The sequence below is a fragment of the Megalops cyprinoides genome, chromosome 1 (genome assembly GCF_013368585.1).
Source record: "Megalops cyprinoides isolate fMegCyp1 chromosome 1, fMegCyp1.pri, whole genome shotgun sequence".
NCBI classification, from domain to species: Eukaryota; Metazoa; Chordata; class Actinopteri; order Elopiformes; family Megalopidae; genus Megalops; species Megalops cyprinoides.
The window spans coordinates 28,673,092-28,689,457 of NC_050583.1; the positions used below are offsets into that span (position 1 = coordinate 28,673,092).

Genomic DNA, 16,366 nt, shown 5'->3' on the forward strand with positions numbered 1-16,366 from the left:
CCCAGCAACAGCCTTGCCTCTCCTGAGGGGGCTTCCAGATTCTAGGTTCTAGCCTTTAGGTCATTCTGAAAGACAAATTGTCCATTTTTTCTCAGTTTCTCAGATTTTGTACCTAAGAAAAGCTCAGTTATTTTCAGGAACAAGGCAAGGTGCATGGGAACGGTCAGGAAAATGAAGGGAAACGTGCCTATCTCTGCAGTACAGATTATGGCCGCTATCAGCTCTGTCCATGTGCTGATGGCAGTGTGGTCAAATGCCCTGTGGGTCACATAAGAAGCAAAGGAGGTCATCTCAAATTAAAGACAAATTGAAAAAGGTTGTTTTTAAAATGTCCATTTGTTTATACATTTATATACATTCTTTTATTATATTAAAAAGCTTAATAATACAGTGCACTTATGACAAACCCCTTAAGTCCACTTATTTGGTAGGTGGCACATGGAGAGCATTGACTAGACACCAAGACACCAACTATTATGACTATATATAAATGTGAACATTAGCCTTAGCGATTACTGCAAAAGTATGAATATATGTGCCACATTTTGAGAAAATGTTTGTCTTAACAGGCCTGGTCTGAATGACCAGAATGACCCTGGTACTGCTCTGTTTTTAGGTTTTTCTCATTATGGCCCTACAACAGGTCAGTATGCTGTGCATGAACAGCACAGACCTAGATTATGTTTTGAAAGACTAATCAGTTACTCATGTTATTAAAAAAAACTGGTGTGTGGAGTACAGGTGGTCCCCGAATTACGATGGGGTTACGGCCCAATAAACCCTAACCTACCGAACATCATAGCTTAGCTTAGCCTAGCCTACCTTAAACATGCTCAGAACACTTACATTAGCCTACAGTTGGGCAAAACCATCTAACACAAAGCTTATTTTATAATAAAATGTAGAATGTATTTATTGAATACTGTACTGAAAGTGAAAAACAGAAACACAATATCCAAAAAACGCTGGCAACACAGTACACTGTAGAGTATCGGTTGTTTACCCTCGTGATCGTGTGGGATCCGCCCAGCATCGTGAAAGAGTATCGTATCACATATCGCTAGCCCGGGAAAAGATTAAATTCAAAATTTGAAGTACAGTTTCTACTGAATGCGTATCGCTTTCGCGCAATTGTAAAGTTGAAAAATTGTAAGTCAAACTATCGTTAAGTCGGGGACCACCTGTACTTATCCAGTAAATAAGTAACACCTTCACATTACAGCGTGATGAGCAGCCATCAAAAATTCAGGCAATCCCTAGGCCTCTACCTATAGTACAATATGGTTTGTTCAAGAGATATATTAATATCTCCACAAAGCCTTTTTAATTGTGTTAATTCTAATTATGTTCTGTTTACTAATTATTGAAGTTCTCTGTTCTGAACACTGGCAACTAAATGCAGCAAAGATTAGTGGTGGACTGAACTGGAGAGGAGTCTGTCACTTAACTCATCCGGGGGTGTGGCCGGGGGGGCGTTAGTCTTTTCCCCGCTGGAAGAATAAGTAGAACAGGTTAGGGATGTGTTTTTGGCCTCCACTGTGTGATTGGCAGTGTGGGAGGTAAAAGCTACCTCTTTACACTGTGAGAGATTGCTGAGGTGACAGAGGAACTTTTATTAGCTTACACTGGGGTCAGAAATCTGCAGTACTGTTCGGGGGAATGAGCTAGAAAGACAGCAGGAACAACTAGCAGAGACTAATTGTTTGAAATTAAAAAAATAATAATTTGTGAGGCGTCTTGGCCAAGATGAGGTCATCTTAGCAGGGGATTCCATTCCAAGCCTGTCTGTAACTTGCATTAAATGGCCTCTGCCATTCTCAGTGTCCAGAAGATTATAAAAAGTGTCCAGCATTTCTTGGAAGTCTATATGCATAATGGCCATAATTCTACAATGCAAAAAAAAAAAAAAAAAAACTGCTGACAAGCCTCTAACAGCTCTATCTGATGAAGGCTGCAAATCGGGCAAATGAGTCATTATGCTTATGAACTTTTAGACTCGCATTAAGTAGATTGCCTTTGTTTTAATTTAAGCATGAGCATTTTGCTTAGGCTTTATATTATCAATGCTCATCTTTAGCTTCGGCTCATTTGCGTATGTTTGCTTTAGCGCAGCCTGCTTTTGCTTTGAGCCTCCAGAAGCCAAAATGAAAGCATGATCAAAGGGTGGACTGTTAAGTTTTGAAGTTGGAATTTTTAAAGGTTAATTATTGCTGATGCCTCTGTTGCTAATAACAAGATTTATTTAATAATCCCTGTCTGCAGTTGAGAAAACACAAGATTTTGCCTCATTAAAAGCCCCTCTGCCTCCCTGTTTCTTTCTCCCTTCCTCTCCCACTGTCCTGTCTGTTCCCCTCCCTCCCTCTGTTCTTGTTTCTCCCTCTGTCTTCCCATCACTCCCCCTCTCCCTCCCTCTCTCCCTCTCTCTCTCTGCTGTAGTATCAGTGCAGCGTGTGGGTGGTGTTGCGTAGGTGTAGAGACAGCGTTGGTGGGCAGGAGCATTAGCCCTGTAGGTACAGAGCCTGCCGAGGGCAGGCACACAGACTCCCATTATTATTCTGTGGAGATTTCCATCTGTGTCCGTGGAGACAGCGTTTAATCTGGTGTGGGATGTGTCGATTTCTGTATTAATCCTGCCGGTTTACGGATTCCTGTAGAATCCAGCCAGTATTATCATCTGCGTGGCAGGTAACCGAAACAGGGTGGGCATTGTTTTGCCGGAAGCTTGGGATGAGCAGAATTTGCATAGCTGTCCGTTCATGATGTATGAATTTCTGAACCGCCACGGCTATATTCTTTGTTTGATCATATCTGACCGAAGCGGCATTGGATTTCATATAAAATGGTTGCAGAGACAAAACCCCATTCTAATGCACAACCTGCATGATAAGAAAAGGGAGATCTGTTCACAAGAAATCAAACCAAGAAAAAGGTAAATGCTGGGTCATATTGTTTTTGCACAAATTAGAATTATATGCTAACACACCAGTCCTTCACCCATATGTATATATGTATATAATATAATATATGCGCATGCACACACACACACGCCACCAGGGCTGTCAGTGTGGATAATTGTTATTATTTGATAATCACTGTGATTTGTCCACATGTTGCTGTGGTGACGTGATATCACTCCTTGTGCAGCGCGTGCACTGATCCGGTTGATGTGCTGGCATTGATTAATGTACGGCTCTCCTCTCCTCCCTCCGCAGTCTGCTGCTTTGTGGTGCACAAGCGCTGCCATGAATTCGTCACCTTCTCCTGTCCCGGCGCAGATAAGGGCCCCGCATCAGACGTGAGTACAACGCCCACCTCCTCCCGGCCCTGGACAGCTACAGCAGGGCACTTCTCCTGTCTGCCACTCAGCAGGCACTGTGTATCATTTGAGGCGACTGTCTGGGTGACCTCCCCGCCCTCAGACATAGGAAGTATCTGGATCTGCCATAGATGATCTGGAATTCTGGAATATCTGACCGGAATTCCAATCAAAAGGAAGTAGGGTAGACAATTGAACCTGGTTTTGGTGCTGTGCCCTCTGCCCCTGCCACATGAGTGCCACTTGAGTGAGTCATGCCCTCCACCTGTCCCTCCCACTGTTTTTCCTGCGTGGGAGCTCCCTGTCGGCCTGCCCCGGCTCCCTCATTGTGTGTAATTAGTTCCAGATAACGGATGGGTGGCTCCTCTGGGATCAGCGTCCTGCTGGGAAACCTGCCCCAAAGATAAAGCTACTTTCAGCCCTGAGAGTGCCCGGCTACTGCTGGAGACGGCTCTGCGTTTCAGGCGTAATGAAAGCCGGTGTGGGTGTCAGTACGGGCAGGGAAGTTCCCTCTCGGCTTCTGTGGAAGTGTACAGGCCTGGGCAGGTTCAAGGAGCGCTTCTGGCACCTGTGCAGGCCTGTTCTGCCTCTGGAACCTGCAGCAAAGACAGCCTCAATCAGCCAGCGCTGCAGTTAAAACAGTACTGGAGAAAAAAAAAATGTCCTGCACATGACTTCATAATCTAAAGCCACTGCTGTGCTTTGACACATCTTAGGTGATGTGGGCAATCATTTCCCATCATGCATTCTAGCAGTGAATGGGGAGGGACTGTAACAAAATTCTTTCCCTTTCGCAACATGTTGACCAATTTGATTTTCAGTGTGTTCTGTTGGCATGGCTGAGTGTCCTCCCCAACATGCCAAGAGGTTAAGGACATGCTAACGCCTTACACCACCACCCCCCCCCCCCAGACCCCATCTGCAAACTTTCAAAGGCCCTCAAATGGTCTAAGCAAATAACAAGACTCATTCAGTTTGAGGAGGAGGGGGCAGGCTGATAAATACATGCACAGAGTTTCATGGAGCAGCCACATTGTAGTTTCATTCCTGGATGGATGAGCTTTCTGCAAGGGTGAGCCCTCCGCCAATCAAAGGGCTCTCTCATTCCCTTGAGTGAAAGGCGGGGGTCCACAGGCCCAGTGAATTCATTTGCATCCTAAGGAGGCTTTACTGTACTGCGGCTGCGAGATTTCTGATGGAGAAACGGAGACCTAGCATATTGTGCCGAATGACCCGTGAGTGTGCATGAGTGTATATAATTCACTAAGGCGCTGCTGGCCTGCAGCCGTTTGCAGTAGAACTCACAGAGCAGGTAAACACAGTAACTGAATATGGCGCAGTAATTCTTTTCATTGAAAGAGGAGAATAAGGGATTCTTAATGGCTTTTTTCAATGAGTTTTCCAGGAACAGGGCAGCGACTGCATTGTATGCCTGTGACCTACAGTAAGTCATTCCCAGGCTGCTGCTGGACATCACAGAGAAGAGTTAAGGCAAAGATAAAGTGCCAGAAAGCAGATCAGTGACATTATTGACATGGCCTTTGTAGATGTTTTTGTGCAATCCAGATTCTGTTTTTAGAAGATAATGGCCTAATCTCCCCCTCCTCCATTACCAGTGCTGTTTTTTTTTCTCCCCCTTCACAATAAAAACACACAGCGCTGAGATCCCCGGTGGTGGAGGTCCCACACACACACACACACACACCGCCACTTGCGTTTCCTCACACAAGTCCATGCCCCGGTGGCACGGGCCCAGTCTGTTGCTGCTGCTGCTGCTGCTGGAGGCTTCCTCTCCCCCTGCTCTCACAGGAGCAGCCTATGCTTGCAGCGCTTCCCCAGCAAGGACTCATTTACACGTGTTTCACGTGCCATACTCAGGGATATAGCATTTATTTACTTAGTTTGTTACTCGCTCAAGTTACCAGGGTGCTCAGAATGTCTTATTTTGGGCAGCGTGTTTGTCAGTAATTAGGGTTCGAGGTCCAGGGGCTTTTAATCGGAAGTCGGCTTTCCTGCGCGGAACAGGAGGACACGGGCGGCTGAAGCTGACCGGGGGAAGGCCAGTGAATGAGCTGGTGAAATATTAATTTACTAGCCACTTATTAAGCCCTGCTAAATGATCCGTGCTGATACCCATAATAGGAGGCTCTTACGGACAAAGAGATAGCAAGGGGTGGGGGGGTGGGGGGGCAGACGCTCTCCTTGAAAGCTCCCGCACGGACACGCTACTGACCCGTTCCTCTGCAGTCTCTTCACCTGGCTGCTCTGCACCTCCCTCATCCCTACAGCGGTGCTGCGTCTATTCAAATCAAACCCTTTTGATATTTTCCAGGGCGAATTCGCTATATGCAACGACAGGATCTTTTTAATAATCGGAACAGAAACGGACCCTTTCATCCTTCCTGCGTTTGATGGAAGGAGGATGGAAATGTCCGCTGATTCCGAATGCAAAAGCCTGTTTCTAATTGGAGACAAATACTATTAAAAGCTGGGGAGGATGGCGGTTTTGATAAGAGACTAATTTGAGGCGATTTCCTCTGTTAAATGAAGCTGTGGCCGTGGACGGCGTGAATAGACCCATTGTGTTAAATGTAAATTGGCTGGTTTGCTGCAGAAGACAGTGCCATAGTGATGCATTTTAGGACCACTATAAAATGGTGGATATCAAACAGGAAGACACAGCCTGTTTCAAAGAGAACCGTGTGGGCTTTTCAGAACCCGATTAGTTGAGACAAATGCGAAAGGATTGCCGAATTGCAACATCGGTGCACCTGGGTAGAATATTTAGGATGTATACCCACAAGATTTGCATTGTGGCTTTACTGAAATAAAACTGAAAGAGAGGCAGGGACAACAATAAGCCTAAGATGAGTTCTGCAGCTACTGCTTAAAAAAGACAGGCTCAGACGCTGTAAAAATATTCAGTTATCCCCTTATGTTCCCACGGATTCTTCGTTCGGTTAACTGGGTGTCAGCATTCACCATACACTTGTAATGGTTGTCAAACAGCATTTTGTTTGTCTCAGGGACAGGACTGATGCTGATTTGCAGAGCTGGGGCACCTAACTGATCTCATTGCAGAGATAGCGTTGCAATAATAAAACTGGAAGTCTTACCTTGCATCAGCTGTTTATTTGTCATGAGACCTGTCCCTTCTCTTCCTGACCAGATTTGCAAGGCACACACACAGTAACATCAGTAATTCTTTACTAAAATATTTCCATCTGGTTCAATTTTCTGCCTTTTCATGATAACCACTGACATAAGTGTAATCATGTAAATTGCATAATGTCTATTTAAGTGGGTGTTGTGATACAGTATGTGTCTGTGCACGATTGTGTATGTATATGAACTTTGATTTGTGCCTCTCTTTGTGACTGAAAATGAAAGTGTCCTTTTTGGGCTAATAAAAGTGTGATTGTTTTATGAGGCCCTTGTACAGTAAGTAGGGCACTCTGTACAGTACATGGATGGGGAAGGACTCCTAAGCCTCCTGGCGCTTGATATCAAGACTGGGTCAAACTTGAAGTGAGCCCTCACGGTGTGGCGCTACTGTTTTATATCTAGGACATCATTAGAATTTACTGCAACCTGTTTTATCCATTGGAGACAAGCCCCTGATCGAGAGGGCTCTTTCCAGTCTGGGCAATGCAGCCTGGTCCAATTTAAGCTGAACCTTTAAAAACATGGCCCATCAGCTCATTCATTTAAAATGTTGGCAGCGCCTTAGCTCAGTGATTTGAAATGAAAATGATCCCATGACCTCATTGTAACGTTTGAGGTCCTTTGTGCATATGTTGTCTCTTATTCCCAGTACATGTCATTTTGGCTTTTTTGCTGTGTTTTAAACTGATTGCAGTTCAGTTCAGTTCAGGTTCTTGTTTATTAATGATGACTCATCTTATAATTTTACTCTGATTCAGAGAAGGTTATTATTAGCTGTCTGGCCAGCTACTGAAAAATCCATCCTACAACTGTGGATTACTCCATGTCTTACAATACTGTAAAAATAAATTGGTCCTTACCTTACAGCGCAGTTTCTTAACATCTGGTTCCATTTCTCTAGAACATACCACAGGTTTAATAAAGCATTACCCGCTATGACATGAGTATGGATATGACACCTGGAATTGGAGCTCAATTGTTTTGGCTCGTAAGGCTGTGTGGCATATGATTGGGTGAATTTTCTAACTTCACATTTTATTTAGCGTTGCTGGCAGGCATAACAGTAATGGGTTCCCTCCCAGCCGTTTCCTACCCACATATGTGTCGTCTGTGTGTCCTGCTTTCTGTCACCTTCAGTGATGAATTACAGAGTCCAGCCCAGTCTGTCAGCTCCACCGTCCCACCACTCCTCCCTGTCTCTCTTTTGTCCTGTCTGTCTGACTCGTCTGTTGTTAGATACATACAGGGTACATTAGAGCACAGAGCACTGAGTTCTGCATGTGCATGAGGGAGGCAGTGTAGCATAGTGGTAAATATCCAGCTGTATAAGTGAATAGCATATCAAAAAAATGTAACTTGTAAGTTGGTCCGGATACGAGAATCTGCTAAATGACAGTAATGTAATGCTGCTTTGCAGTTTTTACTGTGTCATTTTACATGCCAGTGATAAACAACATTTCCATGTGGCACTTGCATTGATCTCAGGATGATACAATAAGTAGAATGGCATGATCCACAGCTGCATTTCTTTAACCTGGGCTGGCTGTAACATAACATGATGTTGAACGCACAGGCCTTCTCCCTGTGCTTTTCTGAGCTTTCTGGTTACCTTAGAAATCAAAAACAGTGGCAGGATACATGCCTGTCAGTTTCCCTCCTGCCTTTGCAGTGGAGGTAGACACCTACCGGCTGTTCCAGGTCCTACTCATGTGGTTATACTAGTGGCAAACATACAGTGTATGTGTATGTGTGAGTGCATGCATGCAGTGCTTTAGAAGAAGCACCTGACCTGCTGAAACCCCACACTTTCTCATCATGGAAAGGAGGCCTCCAGTTAAATACGCTCTCAGGAGTGGTGTTCTCTCACTGTCTGTCATGTTTTCTGTTTGTTATTTTAAGACGACTTCTGCTTCCCCTGCTCTTGGGTGTGTGATACGCTGCTTCTGTTGTTTATGCTGCAGCTGCAACCAGAACAAGTGTCGCCTCTGGGATTCTCTGCCCTCAAGCAGCGATTAGATATTCCTGCTCCCTGGTGCTGTCCCCCTCGTCTCCCACACAAACCGGGCTTGACATGACCAGCAGAGGGGCTGCATGCAGAGCGGCCCAAGCCTCTCACTGGAGCCAGCTTTGCGCTAGCATGTGACGCTGACCCGTGCGTGTGGGGGTGCAGAGTGAGTGGCAGGCCAGAGTAGCGCTCTGCCGGAGAGGGCCGGTGTCAGCACGCCTCCCTGGGGAGCACTATCCCCCTGCGGTTCTGGCTGTGGCGAATAATGAAGCGGAGAGACTGGGCTCTTTTCAGGGAATCCCTGGCACCAGGGCCAACCCGCCGCCTAGGCCACAGGGTACATTTTCTATCTCTGCACCATCCTCCGCCACATTCATGCCTCCATAGAATACAGATTTACTCCAGGTTGTGTGGCTGAACAAATTTGACAGGGGAGATAGTGGGAAGGAAGGATGAGAGAAGGGAAATAGAAGGGAAATTTGCCCCACAATCCCCAGCCTCCAGTGTATCTTCCTCTTCTAGTAATCAATTCCTTCAGCCGGTGGTGTAAATACAAGTGCACTGTCCTCCTCTTCTCTTCCTGCCTGCCACAATCGCCACTGCTGCCATACTGCTGACGTGTGAATGCACATAAGCGGGCAGCACTGTAAATACGATGTTTCCACACTGGTTCTGATATCCCTGGAGGGACTGATTTAAGGAGGACAGGCCCACTCCATGCTGTTCAAGCAGCCATTATCATAAATACATGCATTCCACCAGCAATTTCTCCTTCATGACTGAGTAATTCGGCAGTTATTGGGCTCGTCATGTGTACTGTCAACACTATGATAATATACATACTGTGAAAAGAAACGCACACACTTCTCGCTTTTTTATGAAGCCTATTTATACCGGAGTGTATTTTTTTTGTCCGCCTGCATCTGAATTTCCTCCACAGCTTCTGCCTTCCTGCCGTGCAGTTATTTACAGGCAGATTGCTGTAGACCCACGGAACGTCACGGGGCTAGTTATTGGTTGTCAGAACACATTAATTCTTGTGAGAATGGCATTAAAGGTTTCGGGCATGAGAACACTGCCACGCTAGAGGAGTGGAGACACCATCGTCATGGCCGCGGCACTGTCACCAGTCCTGAGATCAGTTGGCCTAGCCTGTATGCAAAGCCAGAGAGAGAGCCGCCTCGCCAGCATTTTGGCCCGAGGCAAAATACCTGTCCAGTCCTACTTGCTCAGTGATATGAGTTTGAAAAAGGAAATGGAGAGAGAGGAAGAAAAATCAATCTGTGTTTTATTTGCTTGGCTGTTGGGTAAACACTTCCTTCCCCTCGCGTTGCTCGGAGGCTTGATGTCAGGAGCCTTTAAAGTCACCACAGGATTTTCCCATGCGTTGCCGTTTGACCAGGTTGGCAATTGTTTTTGCTTATATGGGCAGCTTGTCACTGTGCTTCATGGAACCTTGCCTTTAAATAGCAAAGGATAATAACTATGTGCTGTACAACACCAGCACCATCTAGAGCGCCACCTGTCCTGCTACTTGCCCCCATCTGTCCCATGCACGTCCCACCACCTCATACATGATTCCTTTGTGCTAAAAATTATAGTTGGAAGAGTTTTGATCCACTGGATAATTAGTAGGGGCTAGCAGTGTAGAGTAGTACTTTAAATCCCAGGTTCAGGACAGCTGTAACCAAGGTGCTTTTTCTTAAATATGTCAGTAAAAAGGTGAGCTATGTAAATGAGTTATGTTGAAAGCATTGTAATTCACCCTGGCATTTGCAAATAAATGTAATGTTGTCATGATTAATAAGAGGTCTGTCAGGACCTTGTTTAACTTCATTTGATAGATGTATGGCAACCTTTGCAAATGCTTACTAACTCATAGGAATGTGCTAGCGTCTTACAATGATTTCTGGACGGCGTTCAGGGAGTTGTTACGTTACATTGCATTTTCCTAACCTGCACATTGCATTACAATAACAATATTGCAAAGCAAATTTTCATATTTTTCATACGCGATCTCACTGGCCATTTTCAAGTACACTTGCCCTATACCATGTCAGCTCAGAGCCATGTAAGGTACCTAATCTTTTTTCAGTATGTCAACGCTAAATTGACTTGCATATGTGAGTAAGAAATAATAGGGTAGTGGTAATGATAAACAAATATAATTTTAAAACAGAAATCATTTTTGAGTCACATAGGCAAGATTTATTTGTTAGGTAGTAAAGAACACAAGCATTAGCCAAGATCCATAGAGGCGCTTGTAGAGGACGCACATGGATTGTGTTCCTGATAGTGCAGTTGCTTGCAACACCCTCTGGAAAGTAGACATTACACTGACGAAAGATTAAAGCTGTGTATATGGCCAAATCTGAGCCTTCAGAGTATGAAGTCCTTAGCGCTCGGCTGGGCTGGCTCTACCCAAGCATGGTGTGAAGGTATAGCTTTGTTTCCTCTCCTAACAGAGGGCAGGTCAATCTGGTGTGCTAAAAATGTCACATTTATGCAAACGAGCAGGTAGGCTGCAGCTGTGTGAGAGCTGGCTCAGGTCAGCAGCACTTCCTGCCTGCCTGCTCATTACAGAGATTGTTGAGGCAGGTCTAATCACTCAAAAGCTCCTACGCTGTAAATCTTTAGCAAATACAAGCTGTAATCTCTCTATTTTAACACCACCGTTTTTGAGCACACACTCACACACATGTACATATGCATACACACTACAGATATGCATACACAATACAGATGACTTGACTCGTATTTAAATTTTCTGTTTAATGGTAATTTCATGCTTAAAAATATGCTTTCCCACATATTTCTTACAAAGCAATAATGTATTCTCAGTAGTCTTCTGCACTGTGTACAACTGCATTAGAAATATCACTAAAAGAGCCAAACCTGCAGCCCATCCTATTGAAAAGCAGTTTGCTCCAGTGACACTTGGCTTGATAGCATCTGTAATTGATCAGATGGGGAGTCTCGTGGCTGCAGATTGCCTTTTGTCTGTTTGTATTAGGAGACTATTCCTCTTGGAAAGTTTGCTGCATTGTGCAGTCTCTGAAGATGTCACCCACAGTTAAAGTGCTGAAGAAGAGCAGGCGTGAAGCACAGGATGTGACCTCCTGCAGTAACCTAAACATTCTCTGTCCCGCGGTGTCTGGCAGCACTATGGAATGTCTGACCATGAGGGCTCAAGTCAACAGTAAACATCTTGTGATAGGCAGTGGCATCAGGTTAAATCAGCGCAGCACAGTCCCCACAGAGTGTTAATACAGTAGTGACCGGAACTGGCAGATTATGAATCCATTTTGCTGTTGAGCTGGCATATAAGAAATAAGACATACAGCAATAACCTGAAGACAACTGTTTTCTGTGAATTTCCTACGTTGTGTTTTGTAATGGCGTCTTTGTGGGAATGTCTTGTCAGCGTTCGAGCTCGTGAAGCCCCCCTTCCCTGTCACTGCTCATCTGGCCCCCGATGGCAGCTGCAGGCCCCGCAGACCCCAGGGACAGCATTAGAGACATCGCCCCTAACGAGTAGCGACTGCTTGCTTAAGCGTGGAGGCATCAGGCCGAGTCTGTGCCACAGAGGACGAGCTCCTGGCATCTGCGGGGGGGGGGGGAGCAACGGCAGTCCGAGCCCCTCGGATGCCAGAGCCGTCCCGAAAAAAACAAAAAACCCAACCAAGCATTGCGCAGTCAGTCCACCATCTCAGAAGGGACTCGGATCGCTTTCCACAGAATAATCCTCTATTCGTATGCTTGCTGCACCGTAAAAGCTCTTTCCAATATATGCACTGATCACATCCTCCACCGATTCTCAGATAAGAAGTTAATAGAGGAACGCTGGCCTGTTTCCGGGCTGCACTTCTGCCAGGAACAGCCCCAACCGTGCTGTGATGCGCGGCCACAGGAACCTGCTACGGAGCTGTAAACTGGGAGGACCTCTCACACCTTACACTCCTTTCACATCTTTTGTTATACTTGTTACATCAGTCAGAGGTCAATATCACCCTCACAGATGCTGGTTTTAACTGTAATTATGACCAGAACTGGAACAAAGAGGGCTGGTTCCTCTGTACGCATTCCAAGGCCAGGCTTTTTTGGGCGTGGCAGTGAGATACGGTGATGTGGTATCTGTGACCCTCCCTGCCATGAGGTTTACAACATTGTATCTTGGCTCTCTCCTTCGCTGTGGAGCTCATGGCCAGATAATCTGATACCCTGGAATTTTATGAACGATTTAGCTTAAGCTTGCTTTTCATGTGTGTTTTTTTTTTTTTCTGTCTGTCAATTTTCCCTCTTCAGATGGCTAAGTGCTTCATTCGGCTCTGTAAATTAAATAGTAAAATCTGACGCATATCCAATTTCATCTTGAGGGCTCTTCCAGCGTTTACATAATGGGATTGTTTTCATTCTATTCTGTGGTTTTAGTGATGAGATTTTCAATCTGATGTTTGCTTCTGGAACAGTGTACAGGAATCATGACAGTAGTGGTGGGGGAGGGGGAGGTTAACAAGGTGACAGACCGGGGGGGGGGGCTGGAGAACAAAGGAGGCGTTGTCATCTTTTTAATGTAATGTTAGTTGAGAGATGTCAATCTCTGCCCTCCTCCGTTCTCTCATGGGAAGTCCTGTGACATAGCAGTAGGGCACAGAGCAAACACACAACAACATTGATGGCCAGGTCTCTTCTCCTCCCTCCTTTCCTCCTCCTCTCCTTTCATCTTCTCATTCCTGTCACCCAGTCTGTGCTGGCTGGCCCTTGGCGCAGGAAGGCAGTCAAATGGCCCACAGTAAAAATCTGTGCATGTTTGTGTGTGTGTGTGTGTGTGTGTGTGTGTGTGTGTGTGTGTGTGTGCGCGTGCGCGTGCGTGCATGCACTTGTTTTATTAATCCTGTTGTTTTAATTCAGTACTTTTTGGATTACTCTTGGGCCAACAACTCCTCGCTAGGACATACTCAGTAAAGCCTCTGTGTAACAGCAACAGCCCCTCTTACTGACTGTCTATATGCCTTTTGAATTTGATGCTCAAGAGCGCTCTATCATAAAACAACACAGCCCCGCATGAATACGTTATGCACTACAAAATTTATCCAAACTGTGATGGAGGGCATGGAGAGGTGCTCCATGTTCTTCACCTCCACCCTGAAGCTGGGCCTGTTCTGGTGGGCTGCGTAGCCACTGCCAATGGACTCCTCTATTAAGCACAGTGCACATAAATTACGGCTTGACCTCCACGAGCCGGGCAATGTCAGACCTGCTCCCATTTCCCCCCTCTCTGTCAGGGGCATGGCTATATTTGGGTTGCCTATTATTCTGGCTGCGTTATCTTATGAAGAACTACCATGTTAGAGGGAAAGATGGTTATATTTCCTGGATTGATCATCATTCGGTTCCAGTTTATCTCTGTTGTGGCTGTGGCATCTGTGCCCACACTGTGCGTTCAGGAAAGACAAACGGCCTCCCGCGGCGCTGTGCCCAGCACAGATGTTGCAGGTTGCCTTTCCCTCTCATTTTAGCAGTGTTCTACTGCAGCAACTCTGCTATTCTCAGGCTGCTCTGGTGTACGCTGTCACCCAGGCTAATTGTGTCTGCGCAGAAACAAACACAGAAGCCACATAACTGATGCAGAATGACAACATCACATTATTAACACTGTGTCATGTTAATGTACTTTGCATCTCATTTCACTGTCATATATGCAGTATAATGCTGATTTATAAAAAGAAATTTCCTGTTGGTATTTAGTGTCATATTCAAAGAGAACGTTGTTATCAAAGATAATCTAATTTCCCATTTCAGAGCTAGAACTGGAACAGTCAAATTATATCAAGACACTCAATTCTCTAAATTACTAGAAAGAGATGTTGAATCAAATTAGTGTTAATACTGCAAGAAGGCAAATGACGAGGATGTAGATGTCAGTTGTAAAGCTTATTCAGAATATAAAAACTGCAAGGGTGGTGACCTTGAACCACACTATATTACATATACATAACATGTGTATACATATGTGTATATGTATGTGCACGTTTAAGCTGCCCAAGTCGTAGCGTTTCTACGGGAGGGGTTCGTCTGTCGGAATCAGCCGACAGTTTCTAATACTATACATTTCCAGCAGCAGGCTGGGGTTAAATGCTAGCTGGTAACTGTATCCGTCTCACTTCTGTCTCGCAGGACCCACGGAGTAAACACAAGTTCAAGGTGCACACATACTCCAGCCCGACCTTCTGTGACCACTGTGGCTCCCTGCTGTACGGCCTCATCCACCAGGGGATGAAATGCGACCGTACGTATGACCTTTGACCTTCACTTCACAGCACAGTGCATTCCCTGGTATTGTACACCCCTGGGCAGCCTCAATTCTTTATTAGCAGTAATATGTACTTTTATTTCAGCGTTTGGTTTTAATGGTTGTATAGAGAATGATGAGGGTGTGTTGCCCAATTCTAGGCATACAAAAACTAAGGAAATAGACGTTAACAGTGGCAACACATTTTCTGAGAATTTGTGTTACAGTGACATCTAATGACCAAAATGCAGTACTGAATGGTCTGCAGCAATGTGTTTCTAAGGTTGATGAGAATTAACAGTATAATATGGTTCCAAAGGCTCGAAGCACTTAGATTAATTCTGCAGTTCTTTATTTTTATTTGAATTGCTTATCTAACCACCCAGTATAAATGGACAACATGCTTAATGAGTCCAGTTAGTGATAAATAATGTATTTTCAAATGAACATAATTAATGGAAAGAATAGTGTTGATATATGCAATAAAAATTGTTTCTTGAAACTTACATTTTTCCTCGTAGTTTGAGGATATTCAGGATAATTAAATTATATTTTACTTTCATTTGTAATGAATCCATTTTGCTGGAAGTGGTGTTTGTGTGCAAGAAGGGGGAGAGCTCCCTTCGGTCTACATTGTTTCGCTTTCAGTACAGTAATGTACACACACTTTTCCATAGAGGGCTGTCATTTGTAGAATAAACTTGAAACTTAGGCACTCATTAATTATCTTATGGCAGCAGCTGGAATGCTGTTTTATTGAATTTCTTCTTCTGTAAAAAAATACTTTTCTCTCAAATGAACGAAGGTTGTTATACAGATGCATATAATAATCATAATAAAAATCATAATAATAATAATAATAATGATATTATTATTGGTGTTCTGTTGTCATTATTATTTATTCATTCATTGTGCTTGTTGTGGTACAGATATCACTTGTTAATTCATAAAACAAAGTGGCAGTATTGTGGGACACCCCTTCCCCAACATTATCCACTCCATACTTGTAACATAACACAGCTTTGTTATAGCTGCTATATCACCATGGGGAGCTATAATTACCTGGATGGAATTTCTCCTCTGTGTGTTTGAGACAGAACTCGCCTTAAATGTCTGTGCACCGTCCGTATCAAATCACCTGACTTTTCGTTCACTCTCCCACTGTGTGACACATGTTGAACCAGGACGTGCGCGTCTGTAATTTCTGTCTGTCTGGTACCGTTTGTGTTGTGTGTGTCCAGGCGTTTAATGTTTGGGTACTTAATGTGTATTTGTGTGTACATCTCTGTGGGTCAGTGTGCATTGTGTGTGTGGTGCTTGTTGTTTGTGTCTGCCTGTGTGTGTGTTTGTGTCAGTGCGCCCAGTGCTCCTCTTACCTCAGTAAAAGGGCCCGGTACGGGCCGTTCTGCAGTGATGAGAGATGGGCTACAGGCTGCTTTGTTCTCCTTCCCCACCCCAGACTATCAGTTGCAGTTCCCTGTCTTGTGAGCCTCCATTTTGCTCATAAAAGATTGATTGTCTCCTGGAACCTGGACATCAAATGGTCCCGTCTCCATTGTGCCCTAATGGACTGCGGTGGTGTTAGACT

The 16,366-nt window shown here is 44.8% G+C and overlaps 1 protein-coding gene across 2 annotated transcripts in view; it reads left to right on the forward strand.

Moving 5' to 3' along the window:
* Positions 1-16,366, forward strand: part of LOC118774668 (protein kinase C beta type-like) — a 113,096-nt gene that overhangs the window by 40,358 nt on the left and 56,372 nt on the right. For both annotated transcript variants that reach the window (XM_036524082.1, XM_036524072.1), the window contains exons 3-4: positions 3,213-3,295; positions 14,664-14,775. In XM_036524082.1, the coding sequence (XP_036379975.1) occupies positions 3,213-3,295; positions 14,664-14,775 (195 nt within the window). The remainder of the gene's footprint in view (positions 1-3,212; positions 3,296-14,663; positions 14,776-16,366) is intronic.